The sequence below is a fragment of the Dendropsophus ebraccatus genome, chromosome 2, assembly GCF_027789765.1.
Source record: "Dendropsophus ebraccatus isolate aDenEbr1 chromosome 2, aDenEbr1.pat, whole genome shotgun sequence".
NCBI lineage: Eukaryota > Metazoa > Chordata > Amphibia > Anura > Hylidae > Dendropsophus > Dendropsophus ebraccatus.
Window position 1 is genome coordinate 188,017,540 of NC_091455.1, and position 14,749 is coordinate 188,032,288.

At 40.7% G+C, this 14,749-nt stretch overlaps 1 protein-coding gene across 3 annotated transcripts in view; it reads right to left on the minus strand.

The window, feature by feature from the left end:
• Positions 1–14,749, minus strand: part of PTPRN2 (protein tyrosine phosphatase receptor type N2) — a 742,556-nt gene that overhangs the window by 430,656 nt on the left and 297,151 nt on the right. For all 3 annotated transcript variants that reach the window (XM_069958896.1, XM_069958895.1, XM_069958898.1), the window contains exon 11: positions 13,479–13,558. In XM_069958896.1, coding sequence (XP_069814997.1) covers positions 13,479–13,558 — 80 coding nt within the window. The remainder of the gene's footprint in view (positions 1–13,478; positions 13,559–14,749) is intronic.

A 14,749-nucleotide genomic window follows, 5' to 3' on the forward strand; every position in this document is an offset into this window, starting at 1 on the left:
TAATTATAATGTACTTATGGATTCCATAACCGCCGTCTGCCGCACATCAGCCAATTTGGGAGCTGCCGGCTCCTCTCCAGCTGCTTACTAAGTGGCATGTGTCAATCTAAACACTTTTTAACTGGACTTGTAGATATATCTCGGTGACCGCTGAGTGAAGCCTGAAGGCTTTTCTAAAGGGGATGTGGGGAGCTATTTTAGGCAGAAGGCTACAGAGATATCCGTTCTGTTCTACCGCTGACAGCGACTGACATTTTAAGGCTCATACAGATACCAAGTATTGATAATATGGTGTATACAGAAGATGTAAATTACCCAGGCTATATCGGTTAATGGTATACATATGGCTGGGTACTATTGATCAGGGTGAGTGACAACCATTGTTTCACCCCACCCACTGAATTATCATTTCTGTCTGCCACTACTCCCAATTATGATCCAGGAATATTGTCTTCCTGTATTGTGTCTGGCTGAGCAGATTAGCATAGATTCCTCATACTGACAGCTGTGACCTTTTTTTTTTTCTAGGAAAACACTTGTCAGAAAGTTAAAAGTCATTACCTGGCTGCCGAGGAAAGACAGTGTCTCCACATCCTTTCCTGCCTCTATTAATAACGGTTTATAATGCTCCCGATAGCTTCTACGCTAGGTGTCAGAGTTTTAATACATGCAAAAATGTCATAAAAAATGTAAGCATCAAATCAGTATTCAATCAGAAAATGTAGACACCAAAGGTCTTAACTACAGATCGGAGAATCGATTCGATTTAGGTAGCAATTTTTTTCGAAATTTGTTAGAGGCTGTGTTCACACAACGATTTTCAATGGATGTTATTTAGAGTACCAAATAATGTCCTTTAATTTAACATACTTTGGCAGCCGTCATTGCAGTGACGAACGTTCTTACATTATTTAGGTTTGATGATGACCGCGTTCATCACCCTTTTGGGTGTGGCTATTTTTAAAGGGCCATTGAATTTTGTTGAAAAGGTGGTGAAAGGATGTGTGTGAACAACCTAAAATAACAGACGATGCTCGCTAAATAACGGTTGCTAGTAAATGTCCTGCACATAAATTTGATGGCTGTTGCGAACAACATCCGTTATGCTATGCATTGTGTGAACTAACGGCCGTTGTTTCCATTGACGTCAATAGAAATCATTGAAGACTGAAAATAATTTTAAAGTACTAAAAAATAAAAAAAAAAACACTGTTGGAACATGGCCAGAATCTGTCAATATTTTGTTTTTGTCCCTCCTCCTGTACAAAGAGTGGCCCCCCAGTGTGATGATACCCCCTCCCCTCTGTCAAGTGGCTCCATTAGAAAAAAACAATGTAACTTATGGTACATTTGCTTTAAGATAGATCCCCTATCCCCAGATAGGATGGGGGGGGGGGGTAAGATAGGGGATAACAACCTGATTATAGAGGGGCTTTCCATGACCAGTATCTCCCATTAGAACCGAGTTAGAGTTCTGACTTCAGCTGCTGCTCCATTTTATTAGGAATCAGGCTATGTTCACACAGAGTATATTTTTGTAAAACCACGGCCGTTGTACAATGGCTGCGATTATTACGAAAATAAGTTACCTTGCTGCCTATGGGATCCCGGCACGAGCGTAAACACATAGTATATGCTCCGGCCGGGATCCCTAGCGGCGCCCAAACAACTGACATGTAAGTTTTCTGCGGCAGCTATTCATTGAATAGCGGCTGCAGAAAACCATGTCAGTGCACACTATGGAGCGAGCGGCTCTGGCCAAACGTTCTATAGTGTGCTGTGGGGAGTTCTGATGTTGGTGCGCACGGATGCGCCCACATCAGAACTTTGCAGCTGCAAAGATCATCCAGCCGGTACTGCAGTACTGGCCGGGAAGATCTTTTCAGAGACCGGCCGTTCCGTGACCCAACCGGGTCTCTTATTTAGTCATCACATAGTCTCATACTGCATTTTCCTGCAGCCAATATGGGGGAACTCACCGAATATAGATTTTCATAGCTCTAAATGAGCTCAGTACTAGATTTATCAGATGTAGGCTACACTGAGATTTTATGTAGCGCAACTGAGTGATTCAGCAACTGCATGCAACTCAATGCATTGCTATGCCCTGCAGCTGTAGCTCCATAGTTACAGGCAATGAGTAGTGCTATAACACGTCTCCATGCAGTCCAGGTCTAAATCCATATGTATTGAGCTCCTCATACTGGTGGCTGCAGGCAAGTGACTGTACGGACTGAAGAGGGGATTTGGGTGTCTGTATCAGAAGTACTGTATAAGAGACTTCTTATTGCCTAGGGATCTTTTACTTGTAATACTTGATTATGTGACATGTGGTTTTTGATTTACAAAAAGTTGAACAAACTTAAGAAGAAAACAAGTCCTTCTGGGTATAGCGTTTCAGGTGTTTATAGGGGCGGCTTACATCAGTATTAACCATAGTTACTAAAATATCAGCAAACCAAGAACACTATACCCCGTCATTTATGGCAAATGCATTTGTGCCCTTTCTAATTTTTTTAACATGACTGTAATTTCAAGGCTTTTAGAAAGATGTGCACTACCGTTCAAAAGTTTGGGGTCACATTGAAATGTCCTTATTTTTGAAGAAAAAGCACTGTACTTTTCAATGAAGATAACTTTAAACTAGTCCTAACTTTAAACAAATACACTATATACATTGCTAATGTGGTAAATGACTATTCTAGCTGCAAATGTCTAGTTTTTGGTGCAATATCTACATAGGTGTATAGAGGCCCATTTCCAACAGCTATCACTCCAGTGTTCTAATAGTAAAATGTGTTTGCTCATTGGCTCAGAAGGCTAATTAATGATTAGAAAACCTTTGTGCAATCATGTTCACACATCTGAAAACAGTAGCTCGTTACAGAAGCTACAAAACTGACCTTCCTTTGAGCAGATTGTGCTTCTGGAGCATCACATTTGTGGGGTCAATTAAACGCTCAAAATGGCCAGAAAAAGAGAACTTTCATCTGAAACTCGACAGTCTATTCTTATTCTTAGAAATGAAGGCTATTCCATGCGAGAAATTGCTAAGAAATTGAAGATTTCCTACAACGGTGTGTACTACTCCCTTCAGAGGACAGCACAAACAGGCTCTAACCAGAGTAGAAAAAGAAGTGGGAGGCCGCAGTGCACAACTAAGCAAGAAGATAAGCACATTAGAGTCTCTAGTTTGAGAAACAGACGCCTCACAGTTCCCCAACTGGCATCTTCATTAAATAGTACCCGCAAAACACCAGTGTCAACATCTACAGTGAAGAGGCGGCTGCGGGATTTTGGGCTTCAGGGCAGAGTGGCAAAGAAAAAGCCATATCTGAGACTGGCCAATAAAAGAAAAAGATTAAGATGGGCAAAAGAACACAGACATTGGACAGAGGAAGACTGGAAAAAAGTGTTGTGGACGGATAAATCTAAGTTTGAGGTGTTTGGATCACAAAGAAGAATGCTTGTGAGAAGCAGAACAAATGAAAAGATGCTGGAAGAATGCCTGACGCCATCTGTTAAGCATGGTGGAGGTAATGTGATGGTCTAGGGTTGCTTTGGTGCTGGTAAGGTGGGAGATTTGTACAGGGTAAAAGGGATTCTGAATAAGGAAGGCTATCACTCAATTTTGCAACGCCATGCCATACCCAGTGGACAGTGGACTTGATTGGAGCCAATTTCATCCTACAACAGGACAATGACCCTAAACACACCTCCAAATTGTGCAAGAACTATTTACAGCAGAAGCAGCAGCTGGTATTCTATCGGTAATGGAGTGGCCAGTGCAGTCACCAGATTTGAACCCCATTGAACTGTTGTGGGAGCAGCTTGACCGTATGGTACGCCAGAAGTGCCCGTCCAACCAATCCAACTTGTGGGAGCTGCTTCTAGAAGCGTGGGGTGCAATTTCTCCAGTTACCTCAACAGATTAATAGCTAGAGTGCCAAAGGTGTGCAATGCTGGAATTGCTGCAAAAGGTGGATTCTTTGACGAAAGCAAAGTTTGATGTAAAAACAATGTTATTTCAAATACAAATCATTATTTCTATTCTTGTCAATGTCTTGACTCTATTTTCTATTCATTTCACAACGTATAAAGGTGAATAAATGTGACTTTTCATGGAAAACACAAAATTGTTTGGGTGACCCCAAACTTTTGAACGGTAGTGTATATAATATATTCCTTGGACAGACTGTTACGTACGTCAAACTATTTCCCCAGAAGTACGCAGGGAGAATATGAGGATAGAAACATATTGGTGAAGTCAGAAATAAAACTTTCCACTTGCGACGAGCTGTCTAGTGATTATGTCGACTGCAAATAATATTCTGAAGCGAATCTGGCGAATCAAAATTCGTTGTGAAACGCGCTGTCAATTCAATTTGTCGTGTAAAGGAAATTTGCAAAAGAATAAAATGGCGGTCGTACATGCTCTTTGGAGCGTGATTTGGTGGGACAAGGGGATTAACCGTAATCCCTAGCGGCAGTCCAATCAGCTGCAGGCCCCTCTGTGATGTCAGCACCTCCCCCTCCATATAAGGCGGTTTGGCCAGCCGGCTGTGTGTGGAGGAGGAAGCTGGATGGCAGCAGGCAGTTACAGCAGAGGAGGGAGAGACTAACAGAGGGATATAGGGACAGAGAGGAGAGGAATAGTGGAAACTGGATGACTGACTGGCTGATTGACATTCTTTTTAAATTGTGATTTTCCAATTTTTGACACTTTTACAACAAAATGCGTTGACAAATTTGCCATTCTGTAATAGTACCAGTACTGAAGCTACTATAGTTATTATTAAAAGCTGGCCGCCATTTCCAGCAACATGACGTCAGATCCTCGTAGTGGGAACATAGCCATAGGCTGACCACACACATTAGACTCCTGCTAACCATCAAGTTCGGCCCCCACATGTTCAACAGTATAATAGAATTAATATGGTTAAAGGGGGGTAATATCTTTTCTGCTCCCTGTATAACCTATTTAATTTTTGTTTCTTTTTTAATTATTGTTATGCAATAATAATGTAATTCAATTATCTCCTTAACTCATATTCTTTTTTTGGCCTGGTTTCTCTTAGTGATTTGTTTTTTTGACATTTTGTGCTGTCATTTGATATATATTTTTATACCTATATTTTTGCAATATTTTGTATGTTTTAATTATAATAATAGCATTTTGTGAAAACTACGGTACTTACGTAGTGCTGCCTTCTGAGAAATCCCGGCCGGAGTGTATACACATAGTATACACTTAAGTCAGGATCTCTAGCGGCGCCGTGAGAAACTGACATGCCAGTTTTCTGCGGCCGCTATTCAGTGAATAGTGGCCGCAGAAAACCCTGTCAGTGCTCACAATAGAGCGGGCGGCCTTGGCTGCACGCTCCAATGTGAGCAGTGGGGAATTGTGATGCAGGCACACACGGATACGCGAAAAAGCATCGGAAAAGATGATCCTGCAGGACCGTCGGGGATGATCTTTTCTGACACCGGCCACCAGACAACGGCTGGTGTCATACAACGTCTGAACATAGCCTCTTATTGTGCATATCAATGTATCCCATGGTAACAGAATGCAAACACGTCATACAGTATATGTGCAACCTTTTGCTAATCAAAAGAAGGATGGAGTATAAAACATTCTAGTATATTGCAACAAAGCTTTTGTATGTCTGATTGATTAAATGGGTTATCCGGTTAGAGAAAACATTATCAATATTGTTGCAGGTATATAAAACAATAAAGAAGCTATGCTTACCTCTCTGTGCTCCCCCCAGTGTCCTTCAACGGGTCTCCAGTGTCCCCCCTAGACACTTCCTAGATGTACTCGTCTCAGGGGTGACAGCCCATCTATCTGGGAAGTGGAGGTGGGATTGTCTCGAAGGGACACCTGATACCTGTAGGAGGACATCGGGGGAGCACAGAGAGCTAAGTATAGCTCCTTGATAGTCTTATATACACTTGCAATGATATAATGTTTTTTCTATTCGGATAAACCCTTTAACACATTCTATTCAAGCATTTATAATTTATATATACATCAGTTTCCCAGTTTCCACAATAATTCAGATATGCAGGACTTAAAGAGGTAACAGTTTCATTTTTGGATTCTATAAAAATCTGTCCTGTTCTAAAATGCTTAAAAATTAGCATTTTTTTCCCTCTTGGTTAAGGTTCTAGATGGCCATAATCTAGCAACCTTTAGCATTCATGCTATAGTGCCAAACTGAGACCCCTGCCTTGTAATGTACCGGACTTAGATCAACATATGGTTTAAAGTGAAGGTTTATAAGGCTGGGTTCACACTATCTATATTTGAGGCTGTATTTGGTCCTCATGTCAGGTCCTCATAGCAACCAAAACCAGGAGTGGATTGAAAACACAGAAAGGATCTGTTCACACAATGTTGAAATTGAGTGGATGGCCGCCATATAACAGTAAATAACGGCCATTATTTCAATACCACAGCCGTTGTTTTAAAATAACAGCAAATATTTGCCATTAAATGATGGCCATCCACTCAATTACAACATTATGTGAACATAGCCTTTCTGTGTTTTTAATCCACTCCTGGTTTTGGTTGCTATACAGCCTCACAAATACAGCCTCAAATATACGTAGTGTGAACCTAGCCTAAAGGTGTATGGATTTAGCAAGAGCGTTACTACTAGGGAACGAGATGAACATATGTTGAGCAGATTGCCATGTACTAAATTATTCTTGTAATGAAAAGTCTGTAATATTGATCTCCAGAACAGCAGACTGACTGGATTAATTGACCTATTTGTCTCCTGCCCATCCAGTTACCAAAGATCAATGTCAGGGTTTCCAAATTAAGATCACACAGAAAAAGGAATAGTGTAATAGAACTGGGTAAGACAACTGGCAGCCTACACTACTCCATAGACACTGGACATATAGGACTATAAAGCAGGATGCAGTAAGACAGTGGTTGAAGGCTGTGGGGGTGCTCTGCAGTAATAGCGTAGGTAGGAGGAGCGGCACTCACCACGATTCAGCAGAAAGAAGACTTTATTAGACCCACTGTGGACTCGGCTTGGAAGGGGAAAGAGCAGGTCAAATCCAAGACGAACGTTTTCGCGCTACACCAGTGCTTCGTCAGGTCAGATGTACATCACAGGGGCCAGAGGTGTGTTTTAACAGGTGAGCAATTATGTAGATGTACATCCGACCTGACCAATCGCTGTTGTAGCGCGAAAACGTTCGTCTAGGTTTTCACCTACTCTTCCACCTTCCCCCTTCCATGCCGAGTCCACAGTGGGTCCAATAAAGTCTACTTTCGGCTGAATTGTGGTGAGTGCCGCTCTTCTGTTGCTCAGTATTCACATAATAAAATTACCTCTGTGGGTAATAGGGACTCTAAAGGAAGAAAAAAATCAAGTGTCAATGAAAACCATGGCATAAAGATTTTGCATAGGTAACAGCGTTACCCGACTACTCCAGACACAAAGAAGTGACACTTCCGACAATCACTGACCACTTGCAACTGTGGCAAATTACTTTTCTACCGCCATAAGAAAGGGCTGTTAAACAGCTGTAAGCCTCTTTGAGATTAGGCTAAATGTTCTATGAGTTATCAAAAGTAGATAAAAAGTACAACTAAAATATTAAACTAGGGCTACACAGCAATTTCTTTAATTAACACTTGGGTTGTGATCCCATTCCCTTGTATACATGATGGAGTCATGTGACCAGACAGCGTGATAGACAGTCTGACATGGCGGCTCTAGTCAGTCAATCTGGAATCACAGTGTAGCCCTAGCTTAAAGATCTATGGCACCAAAGTTGCAGAGAGGAAGCCAGTAATACTCTCATAAAAGGGTGCTGGCCTTAGATTTGCCTTTAAGAAATTCTTGTAATTTTTACTGATATGTATGCTTTAGAAAATACTTGTTTTCGCCTAGAAATAAACATTCTAGCTCAAGTCTGACACTCTTTCTGAGGTTTTCAGGTGAACCAGACATCCTACCCTCTGCCGAGCAGGAGGTCACCTGTTAAAATGCTCGAGTCTCCCATTGAAGTTAATGGGGCTAGTTACTCGGGTCAAACACTTGAGCACTGAAAAATTGCCGATTCGAGTAATGAACACTTGAGTATTTTAGTGCTCGCTCAATACCACTTTATTCATAAATTTCCAGAAAGGTAAACAGAGGAATGGCCCAACACAGAATTCTAAGAAGATACCAGGAGATCTGACAGCTGGCAGGTGGTTCCCTTTAAGTCTTAGAAGACATTCAAGGTGGAGAACGTTTTTTAGGTGTTTAGTAGCCAATGAGGGGTGTTTTAGGCCGTGTGTACTTACTAAGGCTGGGTTCCCACTGCGTTTTTGCAATCCGTTTTTTTCATCATTTTTTTGCAAAAAACGGATGCATTTGTGTGCATCCGTTTTGATCCGTTTTTCCATTGACTTCTATTGTAAAAAAAAAAAAACAGATCAAAACGGATCCGTTTTTTTTGACGGACAAAAAAAAGTAGCTGACACTACTTTTGTGTCCGTTAAAAAAAACGGATGCATTTTGATCTTTTTTTTTTTACAATGGAAGTCTATGGAAAAATGGATCAAAACGGATGCACACAAATGCACCCGTTTTTTTATCCGTTCTTTGCAAAAAACGGATGAAAGAAACGGATTGCAAAAACGCAATGTGAACCTAGCCTAAGACACAAGATGCAACAAAAATAAATCCATAAAAATTGCATTTCCAGCTGTTTCCACATAGTAATAGGTAATTTCTTAAACTGTACAAACAATCTATAAGTAAGCAAAGCAAAAAGCCAATAAAACCATATAATCACTGCCATAATTCTAGAATTTATCTTTTCTTTCTGGATATTTCTTCACCAGGTAACCTCCAACAAAAGCCAATTTTGTCACTCAGTAGGCCTTCCAATTTCAAGATTTGTTTTTTTCATAGACCCTGGTTGCTATGAAGCAGCCAAAATATGTTAGGGCCATCGCATACCAACAAACGCCAGAGCTAGAATGTGACAATGCCAGATCACAATGCTCCTCTAGGGAGCTGCTGCACTATAGTAGTGAAGGGTTTGTGGAGCGTATTGATAAGAATGCAAGCCCCACTGAGGAAAAGGACTGACGGGAGCAAATACAACCTGTATACAGTGATATGCTGGTGCTATATCAATACCGGGACATAAATGCTAATTTGCATGTAAACACACTAAATTCTAAGGCATTGACATGGAAATTAGCCATACAGCGGATGCTCCGGCATCTGCACCGCTGGTGGTTTCTAGGGAGATACCATGGAATTTTGAAAAGTAAAGGAAATCTCCACAAAAGTGAAGCTGAGATGACACTGCCCCACGCACAATGCACAATGGGCATTTTAGCGAAACAAGTCAAGATGCCATTCAGAGTCAATTTACTCTATTGTGTGCTATGGAGGAGTGAAATATATCAAAGTAGCCATCTGCATCTAAGTATCTTTTTTTCTTAGTAATACGTCTGTATGAAAGTTAATGCAACATTAACCCTTTTTAGCCCGAACTCAGTACACCCAATGGCCCACTTAACTGCACAAGGAAAAATAATTTAAAATCTAGACTATCTCTTTAATCCAAAAAAATACAACCAGAGATTCCTAAAAATCCTTCATATACACAGAACACTAGGTTTACAGAGGTAGTAACCCCACCTCCAAGTCCAAAAAGATCCTTTCCTTGAAATGCATACTTTATAGTTGTAGTTATAGTTATAGATGAGCGAACCGGGTTCGGGTTCGAGTCGATCCGAACCCAAACGTTCGGTTTTTGATTAGCTGGGGCTGCTGAACTTGGATAAAGCTGTAAGGTTGTCTGGAAAACATGGATACAGCCAATGACTATATCCATGATTCCCACATAGCCTTAGCCTTAGGGCTTTATCCAAGTTCAGCAGCCACCACTAATCAAATGCTGAAAGTTCGGGTTCGGATGGACTCGAGCATGCTCCAGGTTCACTCATCTCTATTGATTATGTTTATTACGGCAGCCATAAAAGAGGAAGCTTTAGCTAGGAATCAGAATTAAACAGAGAAATTGATCACTGAAAAAATTGATGCCTTATCCCTTTTTACATTAATATGATCAGTGTCTATGCCATTGACTCTAGAAGTCTATCCTTTTTTTTGTGCATAATTTAAAGGGGTTGTGAACTTGGCCCTCACCTACTGTGTTTCCACGTCTTAGAAGTATACAGTCCAAGATGAGAGGGAGTAGGAGTATTTTCCACAAGTGATGACTAGTGTTGAGTGGACTTGCCAAACTGTTTGGGTTTGGTAACGTTTTCCAAACCCAAACGCTCAGCATTTGACTTGGCAGCTGGAAAGGATGGATGGCTCCCTAGGGAGTCCTGGAAAACATGGATGCAGCCATAAGCTGTACACATGTTTTACTGGCAGCCCTAGGGCAGCATCCAACTTTTACAGCCGCAGGAAGTCAAATGCAGAGCGTTTGGGTTTGGAGTACGATGTCAAACCCAAACAGTTTGGCAAGTCCACTCAACATTAGTGATGAATGATAGCTGATAGCTGCACAATGCCGACACAACATCTGTGACATCATGCAGCTGGACATGAGGGCACGAGCAATCTCCCTGTCCCCGTACAAACCCTTTAACATGTTCAATATCTGGACCAACAGAGGGGCTCTATATTCTTTGTACATCTCAATAGGTATCCCATCCCATTCAGGAGATTAGAAAGGTTCTCCAGGATTAGAAAAAGCACAGCTAGTTTCTTGCAAAAACAGCACCACCACCAAAAACAGATCTATTAACTTCAATAGAAATGAACTGCAATACCTCACCCAAACTAAAGACAAGGGTGGTGCTGTTATCTAAGCCCAGATAACCCTTTAAAACATTTACTTATTTCTACTATACCTAATTGAGCATCCAATTGACTTTTAAATATGTCTTTAATTTTGGGAAAATGTGTCCTCACTAGATAGACTTGCAATTCATGCTGGTAATTAGCTCCGACACGAAAACGATACAAATCCCTATAGAATTGTTAAAACTGTGAAACCATAAGATCCTGGGAGTGAACAACATGTTTCTTTTTCCTAAAATAAATTTCGGGGTTTGCTATTTCTCAATAATTCCAGTTAAGAAGTTGCTCAATTTACTACTATCCGAATAAATTTGTTTCGCTGCATAAAACATTGGCCGTCTCGCTCGTCGAGTTTAATGCTTCTTTGCATTCTACTTGTGCAGCTTTCCTCTGTTTCTACCAAGGTGTTATTAATATATCTTCTTTCCTCCACTGTGATTTTTCCTTTGCATGATCGTATCAATGCCTTCTCCTCCGCTCTCCGCTCTATTATTGATCCTTTAAAAAATATCTCCCTAATAAAAGCTTTTAAAGCATCCCATAGAACATCTGGTGTTGAAGTATTGTTATTAGATTGTAAAAAAAGATGTCAGGCAGTTTTTTTTTTCCTTTTTCTCTTTTTTTTCCCCCGTTAACCTACTTCAAACTTTCTGTTTAACCGCAAGGCCTCATCTGCACATGTGCAAGACCGTAATATATGGTCGGTGAATGTAGGCAGCCCCACCCACATTCACAGACACTTGTAAAGGAGATAAACTGTATAGAGCCAGGCTCTGGACAAAGGCACAGACTGTGGCATTCATGGTTGTGTGCACTGTTCCACAGCCCCTACTTGCCCTCTAATTATAGATGTGTGGATGAAGCCTAACTTGGTTCATTTCAGAGATACTATGGCCCTACCCAAAGTAGACACGTGAAGAGACGGGAGATCAATGACTTGCATGGTTGGCAGACAGCTCACTTCATTTGTTGCAAATTGTTTCCCACGAAACTAATGGAGTGCTGATAAGACTTCACACACCAGTTTGGAGTTCTCTTCAAGGACTTTAGTCTGGCAATGAAGACCGCTCACCTAGTAGGCCAGCACCATGATCTGTATGAATAAGAGGCAAGAATCCCCAAACAGCCACTCTTCCATCTTGAGAAGATTCTGGTTTAACTTATAATACCCTGTAATGTTTTAAGGCTCTTTAAAGGTAAACTAGATTCAGCTAACCTGCTGATAGCCCCCTATTGCGCACGGGGAAGAGAGGAGCAAGGTAAGTGTTTTATTTTCCATCTTGGAACCATTTCCGTGCTGTTAGCAGTTTAATCCTCAGTCCGAAGCACCGTTAGGCATACTGCCCCACCCCCATAGTGTAGATTCGACTCACTTGCTTGATTATCATTAGAGGGAGTGGGTCGGCGCTATCGGGATAGTGCTCCTAATGGTGCTCTGGACTAAGGATAAAACTGCTAACGGCACAGGAATGACGCAGAGAGGGAAAGTAAGAGACTTATTTTCCTCCTCGGCACCCCGTGCGCATTAGGGGCAGGTTAGTTTCCGCTAGCCCCCTGATAGTCCCGATTCAAGGGCATAGCATTGAATGGCACCTCCAAGGTGGCACCAGAGAACTCTCTTCCTTCTAAAGAAGGGCTACTTTACAGACATACTGCTTAATACACATGACTCAGTATTTTATACAATATTATTAACTCCACTACTTCAGTTAGCATCATTCATTCATTAGGCTATTCCAGATCTTGTACTAGTTCCTCTAAGACAATCTATAACCATAATGAAGTTTCCTCCCCCCCCCCCCCCCCGTATATGTGTTTATTGAAAAGCCAAGGGGTACATAGAGGAAAATATCATTTAATTGAAACATCCACAAAGAAATACATATATTGGGATCACATTTAAAACTCTAAAATTAAGATTGAACTTAAAAATTTTATTTATATACATATATATATATATATATATATATATATATTTGTCAAATGGAGAGAGTGTGACCTTTTGGAGACCAATAAACCAAAAAAAAAAGCAATCCAATCAAAGCAAACACCAGCCCTATATACTTCAAATTCTTATATGAAATCATGAAAAAATCAATGATTAGAAAAAAACATATAAGTCAAGACTCCATTATTAAGTGGACCATTCAATACCCAGAGTGACGCCTTACTGGGATTTTCAAAATATTACATACGACTTTTACTTCTTATGTCTGTATAATAAAGTATGAATTATAATACCACACATAACCTAAGGACAGGGGTAGCACTGTTTTTGTAAGAAAGTAGCAGTGTTTTTTCTATTCCTGGATAACCCCTTTGTGGTTGTGTGTCACAGGAACCAAAAAGCAGTGGTAAGTGGTGAGGAACAAGAGCATTGGAACGGTACATGCAGGGGACTGGGGCAGGTGAGTATGACTAATTTTATATTTTAATGTTACCATATCACACCTCTCACTGCAAAAAAATGAGTCAGATCAGTTTGACCCTTTCACAAGGAAAAGTAATCTTGTTTATAACCTGGAGTACAGACATTAATTCCTCCCTGTAGCGGTAAGTAATTTACATATGGTAATTATACGGTATGGCGGCCATTATTTTTTGTGAAATAAACCAGAGGTGACGTACCTGCTGCACTGGTCACATCTTCTGTGGTTATATTCTGGACACCAGAGCTGACTTGGAACACCACAGCTGATCCTGACACACTGCATCAATAGAAAAGGATAGAAAAGAGTAAAATATATAGAAAATAATAATAATTATAATAATAATATGTTATAATGCAGTTGATTCCATATTTTGCCCTGGATTTAATGACACCCTTTGTATGCATATCCGTCCTTTGACAGACACTTGGCCAGAATAACAAAATAAACAGAATAATACAAAATGTATGCACACACACCTATGTTACTATGGAAACAGCATTCAGGTTAGGATTTGTCATGATGGCTGTAGCCACACAAAATCAGATATTCGCAGGAGAAGGAGGTCCGTGTTGGGGTGATTAGGAGAAATCAAAAGAGATGGAAAAAAAGCCAACGTGATCACAAACCAAACCACAAAACGCCACATCAAGTGAAGCGGCATTGTAAAGAATGGCGGCGGCGAGACACACTTTGATATAAATGAATAGAGAATGCTATGAAAGATTTTCCACAAAATGACTAAGTTCAAAAGAAGACAATGAGCGCATGCATTATGGAGAGGAAATTTTATTCCACACCACGCATCACAAAATGACAGACTGTGCAGAAGCCAATATCCTGACCCACTGCAAACAGGATCCAAGATTGGAATATTATAAGCCTTGAAGTCCATGTACAAAAGGCTATACTGTTAGATGAATGATTCCGCCCCTTATGATAATTGATCCATGTATGATCGACGGATAAAGGGAAAATTTTCATCATGGCTGAAGATTAATATTCTTACATAAAAATGTGATAAATCTCCTAAATATGCTTTTTCCTGAAGGGTATCCATTCTGGAAAATAGGTCAGGAAATTATAGATACTGTACTATTTTTTCTCTGGACAGCTTCAGATGAACATCCAGAAAATGGACAGGATTCCAGATACCTTGCCAGGCACCACGGGCCCTTGTCAGCATCAGGGCAAGTACAGCCAGGTGCTGTAATAGGCCTTTTAACTGTATGTTAAATTTAGTGCTTATATTAACAGGGTGAGGAGCCATTGGCTCCCCATTCTGTCAGTCACTCTTGTGGCTGGAAGCAGCATTACATCTCCGGCCACAAGAGGCCGCACTCCCCCAGCACAATGTCACTCATGTGCTCGCAGAGCAGGAAGGGAGAGGAGAAGCTTATTTTTTTTATTTCTTTTCTGTTTTTACTGTAAGGAAATAATATAGTTTCTTAAAACAATTACTGATCAGTA